Source organism: Saccopteryx leptura, chromosome 2 (assembly GCF_036850995.1).
Source record: "Saccopteryx leptura isolate mSacLep1 chromosome 2, mSacLep1_pri_phased_curated, whole genome shotgun sequence".
In the NCBI taxonomy this organism is placed as follows: domain Eukaryota; kingdom Metazoa; phylum Chordata; class Mammalia; order Chiroptera; family Emballonuridae; genus Saccopteryx; species Saccopteryx leptura.
Window position 1 is genome coordinate 178771984 of NC_089504.1, and position 16589 is coordinate 178788572.

The 16589-nt window shown below is 48.5% G+C and overlaps 1 protein-coding gene across 1 annotated transcript in view; it reads right to left on the reverse strand.

Annotated features, from left to right (window-relative positions):
* Window positions 1-16589, reverse strand: part of KIF5A (kinesin family member 5A) — a 37654-nt gene that overhangs the window by 5214 nt on the left and 15851 nt on the right. Inside the window, exons 7-26 of the mRNA XM_066369377.1 lie at window positions 16332-16419; window positions 15721-15845; window positions 14706-14810; window positions 14083-14231; window positions 13824-13972; window positions 12949-13124; window positions 11183-11251; window positions 10621-10827; window positions 10165-10311; window positions 8963-9151; window positions 8472-8589; window positions 8040-8104; window positions 7817-7926; window positions 6959-7060; window positions 4777-4837; window positions 4471-4542; window positions 4209-4313; window positions 1318-1534; window positions 647-800; window positions 281-363 (exon numbers count right to left, since the gene is read on the reverse strand). Coding sequence (XP_066225474.1) covers window positions 281-363; window positions 647-800; window positions 1318-1534; window positions 4209-4313; window positions 4471-4542; window positions 4777-4837; window positions 6959-7060; window positions 7817-7926; window positions 8040-8104; window positions 8472-8589; window positions 8963-9151; window positions 10165-10311; window positions 10621-10827; window positions 11183-11251; window positions 12949-13124; window positions 13824-13972; window positions 14083-14231; window positions 14706-14810; window positions 15721-15845; window positions 16332-16419 — 2491 coding nt within the window. The remainder of the gene's footprint in view (window positions 1-280; window positions 364-646; window positions 801-1317; window positions 1535-4208; window positions 4314-4470; window positions 4543-4776; window positions 4838-6958; window positions 7061-7816; window positions 7927-8039; window positions 8105-8471; window positions 8590-8962; window positions 9152-10164; window positions 10312-10620; window positions 10828-11182; window positions 11252-12948; window positions 13125-13823; window positions 13973-14082; window positions 14232-14705; window positions 14811-15720; window positions 15846-16331; window positions 16420-16589) is intronic.

The following is a 16589-nucleotide window of genomic DNA, read 5'->3' on the forward strand; positions in this document are numbered from 1 at the left end:
ACTGAGGATAGCTCTGTTGGAGTGCCTCAGCCTCAGGCACTAAAAATAGCTCAGTACTTGAGCACTGGCCCCAGATGGGGATGCCGGGTAGATCCCAGTGGGGGCACATGTGGGAGTCTGTCTCACTATCTCTCCTCCTCTTGCCTAAAAAAAAAAAAAAAGAGTGAGACCTGAAGGGATGGGCAGTGTTCAAGCTATAGGTATGGGGTCATTACTTTTCTTGAACTTTTTGACTTACCCTGGGGATCCTAAAGGCTAGTGACCCATTTTTCTCACTCACCATTGTCCATGTTAGTCTTCTGGTAGGAAGCCAAGGGGCTGCCAGAAGACATGGCCCCACTGCTGGTACAGGAGTTTACAAAGCTAGATGGAGCAGAGGAGAGAGATGCAGCCTCTGGCACCCACACTCCACTATGCCAAGGACACATCCATACACCCTCAGGGATGCAGCCATACATCCCTCCCCACCCCACAGAAAACAAACATGGTCACAGGCTGGGAAGGCTGATGCCCACCTTCTAAGGATTAATGAAAAAGAATAAAGCTACTTAAAAGAATTTTCACCCAATAATTGACCGAACCTTATGCCTTAAAGGGTGCAGAGAGCCTTAACTTGGCACTCCAGCCCATGCCCATGGTCACTCACTACATATCTGAGGTGGAGCTAGGTGCAGCCTGCAGGTACAAATTCTGGTAGTTCTGGAAGAGGCTGTTGGTATAACTGATACACTCAGGGCTCCGGGTGCCATAGGGGTTGGTGGGTGAGGATGCTGGGTAGTGGCCAGGCCGGACGGGTTTGGCTATGATAGAGGAAGGAAAAGGACTCTGAAGAGGCTTGTTACCCTGTGGTTGCCCTGGTCTCTAAGGTCATTTAGTGAGAGTTAGAGGAGGTGGATTAAGGTTGGTTGAGGCCCCGAGGTGCAGAATAAAATATTGGGCCCCTTAAAAAAAAAAGAGAGAGAGAGACACGGGAAAAAAATACGTTACCCATATTTTTAAATAAATAAAAAAATTATGTTCTATTAATGTTAAAATGGCACATATGAAAACTAAACTTGGTGTCGTTAGAAAAAAGTGTAAAGTTGGGGTTTTGCAGGGCCCTTCAGAAGTCAGGGCCCAGGGTGCGTGCCCAGTGCAGCCACCATTAAATTTGCCTTTGGTTAGAGTTGAACTGAGTTGCTTATAAGATAATTCACTTTTATACTTTTTTGGAGGGTGCAGGTAGAGTAAAAAGCAATAATCTAGTTGCTTGATACTTGGGAATTTGCTGGATTTCCCCAAGGGGTAAACCCACCTTGCCTACTGCCACCCACTCACCAATCTGGGCAGAGTGGCCCCTCTTGCCAGAGCTCTTGTACCGAACTGCTTCCTTAATACGGTCTACCTCCTGCTGGTACCGACGCTTGTCCTTCATGGCGCCCTCCTTGGCCTCCTTCAGTGCACCCTCCAGGGCCTTAACTCTCTCAGCCGTAGCCCTAAGTCGTTTTTCCAATTTAGGAAGCTCACAACGCAAATCTGCATTGTCACGTACCAGCTGCAGGGTGAGCCCAAGGTAAGAGGGAGAAAGAAAGGTGAATGATCCAAGATAGAGCCGGCAGTGGAGCATCGGGTAGAGGTAGGGAGAGAGAATAAAGAAAAATCAAGTCAGAGAACACAGAGACCATGTTGTTTCCTCAAAAACCTCATTCCTTTCACCTAACTTGCTATTTTAGCCAGTTCTTTCCTTCTCCTTGAGCTAACAATGTTCAGGCATTCTAAAAAATCACATTGTTTTCTGGGCAGCAAAATGTGCCACTGTAGCCCAGAACTCTTGTAATAGCACCCTGTCCCAGTCCCCTCCTGGCCTAGCCACCCCCTCCCAGTACCTTACAGCTTGTGCCAAACCAACAGCCCCAGGGCAACCGTGGGGACGAGGCACTGACTCACCCAGAGCTGGCTTTATGGGCATGCACAGGACAGGGCAGCAAGAGCACAGTAGCAGTTTGGAGGGTGGATAAGACATTGAGTGCAGGTGAGGTATAGTGCAGAGCAGGAGCAGAAGCTGGAATACAGGAGCCCCCACCTCACCCCCACACAGATACACAATGCCCCATAGGAAGGAAAGAAAATGTTTGAGGTTCACAAACATTTGTGCTCATTACCTTCACAGGATTTCCTGAGCTGTCCCTCCCCCATTTAAATTAAGCTATAGTGTGGTAGCAACCACCTTGCAGCCAGAAAAGACATCCTGATCTTTTTAAGGGGTCTCACACATGCCTGGGGACACTACAGATTGCCAAGGAAGCCGACACATTGGAAGAGATCAGTGAAATCAGGTAGCTGGGAATGCTGGGAGAAAGGGGAGAGCCCCTTTAATTTGGGGCAGTTTACAGATTATAAGCAGTGTTTTGCTGGGACAATAGCTTAACTTAATTAGTAATGAGGCTGTACCCCTGGCTATTTAAGATCAAGTGGAAAAGTTTCTACATCTCTCTCCTTTTCCTTTCTAGCCTCGTGTCTTCTAAGGTAGGAAATTTTGAAGAGTCCTCTAAGTGAGTAGCTTTTGGTGTTTGGGATTTGGAGCAGTGGCAGAGGCTTCGATGTTGGGGGAGGGGGTGAATGAAACAGCCTGTGATTTCCTGACATGTGCCATGACATGGATGAGCCTGGATGACATCATGCTAAGTGAAACCAGTCACCAAAAGACAAATACCATATGATTCCACTTACATGAGGTAGTTACAGTCATCAAAGTCTGTATACATACAGAGACAGAAAGTAGAATGGGAGGTGCCAGGGGCCAGGGCAAGGAGGGGAGGAAAGAGTTATTGTGTAATGGACACAGAGTTTCAGTTCTACGAGATGAAGGAGTTCTGGAGATGGATGGTGGCAAGACTGCACAACATTATAATGTATTTCATACCAGTGAGTTGTTCACTTAAAATGGTTAAGATGGTAAATTTTCTGTTATATGTATTTTACTACAATAAAAATTTTTGAAGAAAAGGCAATATAATATGCATTTAGATTGAGAAGAAAAATGAACACACAGAAATTGTTTTTAAATGGCAGAAATGATAACAAATGTTTCTTCTCTATCTTTCAGCTTTTCTATAATGTTGTTATATTGTTTTGTAATAAGTAAAGAGAAAGAGATGGTAGGAAAGCTCTCTATAAGCCCAAATAAAACAAGCCCTGCAGACTATCACTAGGCTACAGTTCTGGGATTTTTGTCATTATTATTTTTTTAATTTCTAAATTAAATTTAATGGAGTGACACTGAACAATAAGAATAAACAGGTTTCAGGTAAACGTCATTTGAACTGCTGATTGCGTTGGGGGCCCATCACCCAAAGTCAAATCATTTTCCATCACCTTATATTTGTCCCTTTTGTTATTATTATTTTTTTAAATGTACTGAGTATTTATATGCTGGGCACTGTACTGGGAGGAAAAGAAGTTTAAAGTCTAGTTTAGTGAGACTATGAATTTAAATGGAATTTTAATGTGGATTTGAAAAGAAGGGAATAAAGTATAGTTTAGGATTTATTTTGTGAATCAGTTAAAAGAGCCAGTTGACAGACTGCTGCATCTGTTTTCAAGGCTCAGCTATTTCGTTCTGTCTGCACCAAACATTTCCTGTCCGGACTCCTTTGGACTGCCCCATCTACCTCCCCGTCCCATACCTTTGAAACCCAGTCATCCACCTAAAAAGCCGCAGCAGCAAGGAGGGGGACAGAGAGGAGTAACTTAATACACAGGAGTTTTGCCTGGCCCTGGCCAGGGGGTGATTGGGCCATCTAGAGGACACAATTTTCCTGCATGCCTGCCCCAGTCCTAGACGATGGAATTCTCTCCAGGATAGAGAAAGCCCAATTTCCCTGGTTTCTACTTGTCTCTCTGCTTTCTATCTTTGGCTAGTGTCCCTGTATATAGTTATAGCTCCATGCCTCTGAAACCTGTTTCAATTTCAACCTTTCCCTCCAACAACACAGGCCTGGGGATTCCACTTTCAGCAGAGGCAGGTTGGGAGCTTTGAGAAGGGAAAACAGGCATGGAACAAAGAACAAGGTAAAAGTGGAACCAAATATAATATTAAGAAGGGACTAGTGGGAAAAGTAAGGAAAACATGCAAGCAGATTTTCCTAAATCCAAGGGGCCTCCAAGGATTTGGTATCCTAGACACCTGAATTCAAGAGTTCTCTTCACTCCTTTTCCCCAACTCTTACCTGTTTGTGAACCTTTGTAAGCTGTTCCAGGTTGTTCTCAAGAAAGGAAATCTTCTGCTTTTGGGAGTGAATCCCCCCACTGTCCTCGGGCTCCATTTCTGCACTCTTATTAAAGACAGGGGGAAAGATGTCACTGTCCCCAAGTCAAACAGGTCTCACCCAGATCAGACCAAGCCAGCCCGCAGGAGACCAAAGGGCTGGAGGAACCTGAGAACAGGAGAAGATGGAGGCTGGCAAGAGCCTGAGCAAGGATGGCACTCACTTTCTTGACTCGAGTTGTGACGTCTTGAACGAACAGCTTGCGAAGGTTGTGGAGGGTCTGGAGTTCCCGGGCCTGGAAAGAATGTTGAAAGATTAGGGTAGCCAGAACCCAGGTTAACTATTCCACTCTGAAATCACTGGAACCTTCAGTCTACCCAGTCAAGTGAGTCACTCATCCTTTAGGAAAAGATGTGTCCTGATTAGGCCACAGGCTGACTTTGCAAAGGGCAGGAAGAATGGAGTTAGGAAGAAATTGGGGGAAAGAGATGAACCCTCTACCCTGTTAACACAGGCGGAAACTACTCACAACTGTCTCCTCCAGACCCTTGAGGTCTTGCTTGGACTGCTCATGCCGCTCGTACAGAAATCTGGAGGAAGAGGAAAACAGAAGACTCTCTCAGGATTCTCCTCCCACCTCCATGCCTTTTACATTTTTTTTATTACTTATTATACAAGTTACTCATGTTCACTGTGCAGAAATTAGAAAAGGAAAAGATGAGTTTCATAAAAAGCCCATGATTCTACTATTGATACTTGTAGATTAAACCACTGTTAACATTCTGGTGTCCATCTTTCCAGACTCTTTTCTCTAGGCATGTACATCCATCCCACATGCCTTTTATGGGATCATGCCGCTCATTCTGGGTTTTTTGTGTGTTTGTTTTGTGACAGATAGGGACAGACAGGAAGGGAGAGAGATGAGAAACATCAGTTCTTCATTGCAGCTTCTTAGTTGTTCATTGATTGATTTCTCATATGTGTCTTAACTGGTCTGCTCATATGTGCTACAGCAGACCGAGTGACCCCTTGCTTGAGCCAGTGACCTTGGACTCAAGCTGGTGAGCCTTGCTCAAACCAGATGAGCCCGCAGTCAAGCTGGCGACCTCAGGGTCTTGAACCTGGGTCCTCCGCATCCCAGTCCAATGCTCTATCCAGTGCGCTACCACCTGGTCAGGCCACTTATTCTGTTTTGTAACCTGCTTTTTACACTTGAAGGAACATCACAAACATCTTTCCAAGTCAGCTAATATTCAATAGAGGTCATTTCTTTTTTTTTTTTCTTTCTATTTTTCTGAAGCTGGAAACGGGGAGAGACAGTCAGACAGACTCCCGCATGCGCCCGACCGGGATCCACCTGGCACGCCCACCAGGGGCGAAGCTCTGCCTACCAGGGGGCGAAGCTCTGCCCACCAGGGGGCGATGCTCTGCCCCTCCGGGGCGTCGCTCTGCCGCGACCAGAGCCACTCTAGCGCCTGGGGCAGAGGCCAAGGAGCCATCCCCAGCGCCCGGGCCATCTTTGCTCCAATGGAGCCTTGGCTGCAGGAGGGGAAGAGAGAGACAGAGAGGAAGAAGGGGGGTGGGGGTGGAGAAGCAAATGGGCGCTTCTCCTATGTGCCCTAGCCGGGAATCGAACCCGGGTCCCCCGCACGCCAGGCCAACGCTCTACTGCTGAGCCAACCGGCCAGGGCCTAGAGGTCATTTCTGAAAAATCTCCCCTTTTTTTCTTCCCCACCCCATCAAATTATTCTTTTTTTTTTTTTTTTTTTTGTATTTTTCTGAAGTGAGAAGCAGGGAGGCAGAGAGACAAACTCCTGCATGTGCCTGACTGAGATCCACCCGACATGACCACTAGGGGACGATGCTCTGCCCATCTGGGATGTTGCTCTGTTGCAACTGAAGTCATTCTAGTGCTTGAGGCAGAGGCCATGGAGCCATCCTCAGCGCCTGGGCCAACTTTGCTCCAAGGAAGCCTTGGCTACAGGAGGGGAAGAGATAGAAAGAAAGGAGAGGGGAAGAGTGGAGAAGCATATGGATGCTTTGCCTGTGTGCCCAAGCAGGGAATTGAACCCGGGACATCTACACACTGGGCCGACGCTCTACCACTGAGCCAACTGGCCAGGGCCTCAAATTATTCTTTTTGTTGTTGTTGTTGCGACACCTTAGTTGTTCATTGATTGCTTTCTCATATGTGCCTTGAACATGGGCCTTCAGCAGACTGAGTAACCCCTTGCTCAAGGCAGCGACCTTGGGTCCAAGCTGGTGAGCTTTGCTCAAACCAGATGAGCCCATGCTCAAGCTGGCGACCTCGGGGTCTTGAATCTAGGTCTTCCGCATCCCAGTCCGATGCTCTATCCACTGCACCACCGCCTGGTCAGAAATTATTCTTTTTTAAAAATTTTTTATTGATTGATATTAGCAAAATAGGAAGGGAGGGAGGGGGGAGAAAGAGAGAGAGAGACAGGCAGACAGAAACATTAATCCGTTCCTGTATGTGCCCTGGCTGGGGATCAAACCAGCAACTTCTAAACTTTGGGACAATGCTCTAACCAACTGAGCTATCTGGCCATGGCTCAAATTACTCTTTTAAGGCATTTGCTTCCTATAGTCACCATATTCACATCTACACTGTATCTTGCCTCTGCAAGGCTGGGTGAGAAGCAACTTGAGCCTATGTGGCTGCCCATCTGCAGGCAGACCCGGGTACTCACGTCAGCTCCTGGAGTTTGGTGCTCTTTTCATGTTCTTCATTCTTCAGCTTCTCATAGTCTGCCTGAAGCTTCTCTAGCTCTAACTGAAGCTTCTGGTTCAGGCTGCAGAGAACAAAAGGATGTGAATCATGGAGAAAAGGAAGTCCAGCTCCTTGAGCACTTTCCCTTTTGTACGAGTGAGTCCAATTAGAGTAGATGCATCTACCTCCAAACCTCACAGGTAGACTCAGGCCCCTGTCTCCATGACAGAGTAAAGAACCCTGAGCTATCTAGTCAGAAGAGCCTCAAGGATTGGGACTAGGCCTTACTCCTTGTACCTCCTGGACTTGGACTACAAAGTAATATCATTGCCGGGGGAACGACACATGAAAGTTAAAGAATAGGATCCCGGGCCCTAGCTGGTTGGCTCAGCGGTAGAGCGTCGGCCTGGCGTACAGGAGTCCCGGGTTCGATTCCCAGCCAGGGCACACAGGAGAAGCGCCCATCTGCTTCTCCACCCCTCCCCCTCTCCTTCCTCTCTGTCTCTCTCTTCCCCTCCCGCAGCCGAGGCTCCATTGGAGCAAAGATGGCCCGGGCGCTGGGGATGGCTCCTTGGCCTCTGCCTCAGGCGCTAGAGTGGCTCTGGTCGCAACAGAGCGACGCCCCGGATGGGCAGAACATCGCCCCCTGGTGGGCATGCCGGGTGGATCCCGGTTGGGCGCATGCGGGAGTCTGTCTGACTGCCTCCCCGTTTCCAGCTTCGGAAAAATGAAAAAAAAAAAGAAAGAATAGGATCCCGGGCCAAGAGGGAACATTTGAGTGGGCACAGCTGGGTGAGAGGACCAGGTAGAAACCAGAGCCACCCTCAGGAACTCTTACTCTTTGAGCTCATCAATGGTCTTCTGCTTCTCATTGATCTCGTCCCGGAGCCTGGCCAGCTGCCGGTGATGGGCCTCCCGGTGACTCTCCATTTGCAGCTCCAGGGCCTTCTGCAAACACCACCACCCCAAGTTCAAAAGCGAAACTTCCCAACACCAGTTCTGTGAAAGCCAGCACAGCCCTGCCAGGCCCAGCCGTCTGTCTCCACACCTTCCCCACTTGCCTTCACTTCATCTGCATCCTGTGTGTCTGGCTCCTTGTCCTTGAGGGCCACTTCATGCACAGTTTCTAAAAGAAGGGCAGACAGCTTCCACCACACCCACCTCCACCAGGAAGGACTTCACATTGTGACCAGACCTCCAGGTAGTGCAGGGGACATCTACCCAGAATGGGCCCACAGGGATGTTCTTCTGGGTTAGGACAGCCCAATTTGATATAGCAGGGACAGGGAAATGAGTGTTTATGGCTTGTGTACAATAAGCTACATGCAAAAGCTTGCTAAATAGCATGTAAGTTGGTCGCCGTGAAATCAGGGTCATACTTTGGGGGAGTGTGCTGTGGGTGGTTTCTTTTGATGTTTGTCACTTTCCCTCCCTGCCCCCTGAGGGATTTCAGATCTCAGGATAAATGGGTTGGAGGTTTAAGAAGGCCTCACCCTGGGCCTGGAGCTTGGCTAGCTCATCACTCAGAGAGTCATAGGACTCTTCCAGGTGCCGCTTCTTTAGCTCCACACTCTGCATGTACTCCGTAAGTGAGCGGATCTTGGCCTCATGCTGGTGGGAGAAGGGATTGTGAGAGAAAGATGACGGGTAGAGCAAAGGTCACCACTCTGGGCAGCACAGACCTCTGTAAACTCCTGCTCTCTTCCCATGCCCTTTGTTCCTGCTATGCTTTCCGTTAGGATGCAGCGTTGGGAGCCATGCTTCCACAGACCCTTTCTTTAGAGCCCATCAGCTCAAAGGCCAGTATCCTCCCTGACCCTTTACTTCTCTGACGTAGACCCTCCCCTGCTAACCCAAGCTCTTCTGTCCTTAACTTCAGTTGACCCTAGGCCCTGAAACAAAGGCAGGTGCTAGGAGTTCTAGCTCAACCACAGGATTGCCTTCTTTCTCCCACGGTGCGCAACGCTCTCTCTCCAGCACTCACCTGGGAGATGAGGAGCTGGCAGGAGGAGAGCTCCCGCCCCGTCACTTCCATCTTGCGATGACATTCAACCTGAAGGTTCTCCAGCTGCCGGCACCGCTTGACCACAGACTTGACCTCCGATTTGATTTTGCTGATGTAGAGTCGGGCCACGGTAAACTCCTCTTCGATGGCCCCACTGATCTCCACTGGCTGTGGGGGTAAGGGAGGGCAGAGGTGCTCTGCTCCAGGAAACCTTTTATCCAGTCCCTTCCACTCTGCTTATCCCCGCACACACCCGCTTGCACAGGGACTCAGGTGGGAAAGGTATTCTCTGTACAACTTTTAGCAGCTCCCTATCACCTGGCATTTCACACTAACTCCCTCTCTCTGCACTTAAAGACCCAATTTCAATAGTCACCCTCTTCCATATTATAAAGCAATATGACTTTCTTTTGCAGTCAAACTGTTCTGCTTGATCACCCAGATGAGTCATTGTCCTTGCCATAGATTTGCATATTTCATTTCTAACTCTGTGCCCCATCTCTAAATCCTGCTATAACCATATGTCCATTGCTTTTTATTCCTTATATTTTTATTTTGTGTGTGTGTGTGTGACAGAGACAGAGAGAGGGACAGATAGGGAGAGACAGAGAGGAAGGGAGAGAGATGAGAAGAATCACTTCTTCATTGCAGCACCTTAGTTGTTCATTTATTGCTTTCTCATACATGTCTTGACTGGGGGCTACAGCAGAGCAAGTGACCCCTGTGCAAGCCAGCAGCCTTGGGCTCAAGCTGGTGAGCTTTGCTCAAACCAGATGAGCCCGCACTCAAGCTGGCAACCTTACATTAAGTTTCGAACCTGGGTCCTCCGCATCCCAGTCTGACACTATCCACTGTGCCACCGCCTGGTCAGGCGTCCTTTTATTTTTTTAAGAGAATTTTTAATAAGTGTTTATTTGAGCAAACTGACCACATTTGCCAGGGAGCAAGCTCTTCTATGTTCTTCCATTGCTTCTTTATTCAGCACCCTTTAGAAGGTGTATTTTCAGTTGAGTCTGCAAACCTCTATTTGTTTTCCTGTCTGCATTGAGGGTATGTTTCCTAGATCCTTGGCCCGCTTTTCACAGTGTCCCTGACAGTTTGGATTCTCCCATCCCGTATCTCCCACCAATGGCCAGAACAAAAAGGACCTGAACAAAACTGCTGCTTCCTTCTCCACTTACCAGTTTAATCTCCCCGTTGCCCACGATGACACTGAACTCACTCAGGTCTTTCATCAGACCATTCAGCACCTCAGCAATTCGTTTTCGCTGGTGTCCACTGACCTCCTGTAACCGCTGCAACTCAGACTCCAGGGACAGCATGGAGGCCTGGGAACAGCCCCTCAGGTCATCCCATCACTGTCTTTCTGCTACCCTCCCCAGCCCAGGCAGAGGCCACTCCCTTCATGCATGACCCTGATGGCTGCAGTGAAGAACACAGGTCCTGCAGAAGGGTCTGGACGAGAGAGGGGTCAGGAGGGCAAAGTGAGGTGAGCAGCTGTGGGAGGCTGTCACAACACACTGAGCAGCAGGGCAAAGGTGCACATACCATAGAGCCCTGGAAGGAGGCAATAGTCCCTTTGGACGTAGAGGACGTTCTGAGGCCAGGGAGCTCTTGGCCCCCAGCTGATCACTCACCACCTTCTGAGACAGCTCATCCACCAGAAGCTGGTTCTGCTGGCTCTTTTCCTCCACTTCCTGGGACTTCTGGTCATAGTTCACAGCCAGCTCCTCCAGGGCCTGCAGCACCTCCTTCACTTCATCCTTAGCGGCATCATTCTCCGACTGAAGGTGGCTCAGTTCCCGCTGAACCTTCTCATTGTCTCCTCGAGTGGACACCAGCAGCTGCAAGGGAGGGGGAGGCATGTGAGGGATCTGCTGCCCGTGATGCTTCTGTGGCCTCCTCTCTAGGGAAGCTGAGCCTCCACCCAGACATAGCTCTGGGAGAGGCAACAGCCAAAGTGAGAATCGAGAGAAGTGGGCTTCTTAGAAATAGGGCAACAGAATGAGAAGCACCTAGATGCCACAATCTCTGCCTTAAGTAAAACCCCAATTAAATGCTCAGACCTCCTTAGTTTGAGGGGATGACTAAACCCTAGCAGAATGCCCCTTTTCCTATACGATTGTAAAAAAGTCCTTTTTATGTCTTCCAGGGATGAACACACACCCCTCCACTCACATCGCGCCCCCTCCCTATTACCTCTTCCTGGTCCAGCATTTGCTGCTTGAGCTTCTCTATGAGCTGGCTCTGCTGGTTGATCTCATCATCCTGTTGGAGGCAAGGGGAAAGATGGGGTGAAGGGAAGCTAGTCCTTCTGGTTTAGACTTACAGGGTTGAGGGAGAAATAGGATCCTAATAAAATCCAGATACTTTAGGTTTTGAGTTTAAAAACCCCATATCCTAAAAAAATGTCTTTTCCTCAGCTTCTGCCCTCACTTTTAAATTCCTTTCTTCTGGGAAGCTGGTATAACCTTGACAATGCATCACAAAACCTTAAAATATTCATATTCTTTAACCTAGAAACCCCACTCAGGCACTCTATTCTAACCAAATCCTTCAAAAGCAGTCTTATGCACAAGAGGCAAAGTTAGTCACTTCTATAAATTATTTATAATAGCAAAAAAACAACAAAAACTAGATGCCTTGTAATAAGTGAATGATTAAATACATTCTGATTTTAAATAGACTGTTAGGCACCCATTTAAAAATACTTTTACGTGTCTGGCCTGTGGTGGGCAGTAAAGTGTTGACCTGGAATGCTGAGGTTACTAGTTTGAACCCTTGGCTTCCCTGGTCAAGACACATATGACAAGCAATCAGTGAACAACTAAAGTGAGGCAACCATGAGTTGATAATTCTCACTACCCCACCCCCCTCTCTGTCCTCTCTGTAAAATCAATAAACAAACTCTTTTTATTTATTTTTTTAGAGGGGGTGGACAGACAGGGACAGACAGACAGGAGCAGAGAGAGATGAGAAGCATCAATTCTTCATTGCAGCTCCTTAGTTGTTCATTGGTTGCTTTCTCACCTGTGCCTTGACAGTGGGAGCAGGGCCTTGGGCTACAAGCCAGTGACCATGGGATCATGTCTTTGATCCCACACTCAAGCCAGCAACCCTACGCTCAAGCTGGTGAGCCTGCACTCAAGCCATTGGGGTTTAGAACCTGGGTCCTCTGCGTCCTGGGCCAATGTTCTATCCATTGCACTACTGTCTGGTCAAGCAATAATAAAATCTAAAAAAAAAAAAAAATATATATATATATATATATATATATATATATATATATATTGCCCTGGCTGGTGGCTTAGTGGGTAGGTAGAGCATCGGCCTGACTTATGGACATCCCAGGTTTGATTCCCAGTCAGGGCACATAAGAGAAGTGACCATCTGCTTCTCTCCCCCTCCCAATCCCCCTTCTCTCCCTCCTCCCTTCCCATAGCCAGTGGCTCAGTGGTTCGAGAGTGGCCCTGAGCACTAAGTATTGCTCCACTGGTCTGAGCACCTCAGTCTCAGGCACTAAAAATAGCTCGGTACTCGAGCATTGACCCTAGATGGGGGTGCCAGGTGGATCCCAGTTGGGGTGCATGTGGGAGTCTGCCTCACTATCTCCCATCCTCTCACCTTAATAAAAACAAAAAACTTTTGTGAAGAATTGTTAACAGAGTAGGAAATTTCCCACCATATAATACTGAGTGAGAAAACTTGAATGCAAAGTTATATATGCAGTATATCTCAATTGCATGGTATAGGCACAGAGAAAAGCAAAATGTTTAAAGTATTATTTCTGAATGGTGGCATGATGATATTAATTTCCTTCTACATATTTTTATTTATTTTCCCTATTTTCAATAACGAGCATTCACCCCTTTTAAAATAAGATAAGGGCAGTATAAGCAAATATTTTAATCCCTCACTTCTCATTCTACTGGGCTCATTTCTGTGCCCGGCCTAACTGTCCTCACTTTGTCATCAAGCTGCTTATACAGGCGGCGGATCTCTTCCTCATATTTCTGCCGCTCCTCAGGTGCAATGCGCACCACAATGGAGGAGTTGTCATTCACAGGTGTCTCCTCGCAGAGCTCAGCTCCCAGGACTGCATCCTCCCCAGCCAGGCGCTCCATCTCAGGCACATTCTCTCCTGCAAAGGGGCAGAACAAGGTGAGGGATGGGAGAAGGAAAAGATGCATCCACCAGTCCTTCCTCCCTTATTGCTCAACAAGGCCTCCAGGTCTCCAGCTCTTGCTAAGTAAACATTTTGGGGGGTGTGGGAATATGGCAGTTAGCCCCTTTCCCGTTTCCCTCATACCCATTCCACTGTACCCACTCTAGAAACACAGCCCTGGCCCTGGCTGGTTGGCTCAGTGGCAGAGCATTGGCCTGGCGTGTGGAAGTCCCAGGTTCAATTCCCAGCCCAGGCACACATGAGAAGCATCCATCTGCTTCTCCACCCCTCCCCCTCTCCTTCCTCTCTGTCTCTCTCTTCCCCTCCCGCAGCCAAGGCTCCATTGGAGCAAAGATGGCCCCGGCACTGAGGATGCCTCCATGGCCTCTGCCCAGGTGCTAGAATGGCTCTGGTTGCAACAGAGCAACGCCCCAGATTGGCAAAGAGCATCGCCCCCTGGTGGGCATGATGGGTGGATCCCGGTCGGGCACATGCGGGAGTCTGTCTCTCTGCTTCCCTGCTTCTAACTTCAGAAAAATATAAAATAAAAAGAAACAGCCCTCCTTAGAGACTGATCCGTCCTTAACTACCACCCCAGACAGGAAGGACCCTCTGTGACTCCTAAGTCTCCTCCTCCTCCCACCACCTCTCATGGCAATGCAACTCCTCTCTAACCACTGCGCCAACGGCTCAGCTCAGCCTCCAACTTTGCAATTGTCTCCTTCTGAGCCTTTGTCTTCTCCTTCTCCTTCTCATATTTCTTCTTCCACTGCTCAGCAGTCAACTCCAGATTCACTGAGGCAGTGTTCTTAATGGTCTTTGCCCTGGGTGAGGAGAAGGGAACAAGGTGATGAGACCTCCATGACAGCTTGCCTGACACTGAGGGGAGAGAGCGGCAGGGTCTGGGCAGGGGGTTGGGGATGCTGTCACTGACCGCTGCCCAAACATCAGGGTGGACTTGGTCTCCGCATCATTGTAGCTGGAGGGTGAGCAGCAGATGAACATAGTTGTCCGGCAGTTTCCTCCCAGAGAGTCCTGGAGAATCCGTGTCATTTTGCTGTCACGATATGGAACGTAGCTTTTCTGAGGGAGGAAGGGGACATGAATCAGAAAAATAAATGTGCCTTGGCTGGTTGGATCAGTGGATAGAGCATTGGCCCAGTGTGTGGACATCCCGGGTTCGATCCCCACTCAGAACACACGTGAGAAGTGACCATCTGCTTCTCTTTCCCTGTCTCCCCCTTCTCTCTCTTTTCCCCTCTTGGAGCCAGTGGCTCAATTGGTTTGAGCCTCAGCCTGGGAGCTGAGGACAGCTCGTTTCATTCAAGCCAGATGGGGGTTGCCAGGTGGGTCTCAGTCAGGGAATAAGCAGGAGTCTATCTATCTCCCCTCCTCTCACTTAAAAAAAAAAAAAAGAAGAAATTTAACAGGAGAATCAGAAAGAATAGTGGTAGACGAGGGCTCCTAATCCACGAATAGGGGCATGGTCAAACGGCAGCATTAGGAGAGTGAGAGACGGAGTGGAAGTGGAGGTGATGGGACCTAAGGAACGCTCACAGTGCCTTCAGCCAGCGCAGAGATCACATTCCCCAGAGCTGACAGTGACTTATTGATGTTCTTTGCCTCGTCCAGCACGGCTCCCTCTGCTCCAGTCTTGCTGACCTACCCGGGCATTAAGGGATAAGTGTGTCATGAGCCTCTGCAAAGGGAGAGGGCCCTCAGCATCTCCTCTCAATGTAGAGGGGCTCAGTACAAGGAGGGGAAGGAACAGGGAAAGGACAGAGAAGGCCCTTCCTCTATTCCCCTAAATTCTTTTTCCAAAGGTCACCCCCTCCCAACCACATATTATGCATATTATATGACCCCATTTATATGAAATGTCCAGAAAAGGCAAATCCATAGAGGCAGAAAGTAGATTAGTAGTTGCCAGGGGATGGGAGAGAGAAGGATAGGAGTGACTGTTAATGGGTGATGATAATAATCTGGAATTAGGGGTGATGTTTGCACAACCTTGCAAACATCTTAAAAACCACTCAATTGTACACTTTTAAATGGTGAACTTTATGGAATAGGAATTATGTCTCAAGAAGGAAAAGTTACTTTAAATTTTGCTAAAAAGGCCACCTCTGAGGTCCTGGACGTATGGCTCAGTGGTAGAGTCTCGGCCACACATGTGGATGTCCTGGGTTCAATTCCCAGTCAGGGCACACACCATCTGCTTCTCTACCCCTCCTCTCCTCTCTCTCTCTCTCTCTCTCTCTCTCTCTCTCTCTTTCTCCTGCAGCCATGGCTCAACTGGTTCAAGCAAGTTGGCCTCAGGTGCTGAGGATGGCTCTGTGGCCTCTGCTTCAGGCACTAAAAAAATGGCTGGGTTCCCGAGCAATGGAGAAATGGGCCCCAGATGAGCAGAGCATCGTCCCCTAGTGGGCTTGCTGGGTGGATCCCCATCGGGGCACATGCAGGAGTCTGTCTCTCTGCCTCCCCTCCTCTCGCTAAAATAAAAATTAATAATAATAATAAAAAAGGCCACCTCCTCCCAAGGCTTCCTTCCCTCCCCACTAAAGCCCCCAACCTTCTCGCTCCCAGCCAGGTCCACCAGGTACAGTTTCCCACTGAGCTTCTGCTCAGTCTCCATGTTCTCCTGCTTGATATTGATAAGGAAGATACTGTGGCTGCGAGAGCTGTGTTCATTCATGTCTGCAGGAGTAAGGTAAAAACCAGAGGTGGATTTAACGGCTGGTGCACCGCGCACGCGCCCTGGGCCCCAACTTCTGAAGGGCCCCGTAAAACCCCAACTTTAAACTTTTTTCTAATGACACCAAATTTGGTTTCATATGTGCAATTTTAACATTAATAGTACATAATATTTATTTATTTAAAAATATGGTTAACATATTTTCTTCCGCTCCAAGGGCCTCAACTGACCTTAATCAGCCTCTGGTAAAAACAGTCCTGGTACCAAACCTTGCAGACTGAAGCCCTCAGCCCAGCTTCCCCTGACCTTACCCCCACCCTTCTCGAGAGAGGGTCCCACCACTACATTTCCCAGGCAGCAGGGTCACACAAACAAGGTCCCTTCTCTGAAGGAAAGTCTTCCCTCGCTCTCTTTCAAGTCCCTCAGTCTGCAAAGGCACAGAGGAGTGGTGGACCCTAGACTCAAAAGTCCCTTATATACCCACTCACTGGTGACAGCCACATGACGATTCGATTTCCCCTCATCAATCACATCTAAAATCTCCTCCGGACTGGACACAAAGCGTTCAGTACAACCCTGCAGGGGGCAAATGGACGGTGATCTCATAACCTTTGATCTCCAAATTAAATTACCTGCATACTGACAAAATGACCTTTCCAGATAATGACCTTTCCAAGCCCCCAGACTCTCCCCGGTCCCTCGGCACTTCTCACCCCTACAGGAGATCCACCCTCCAACTTCTGGGT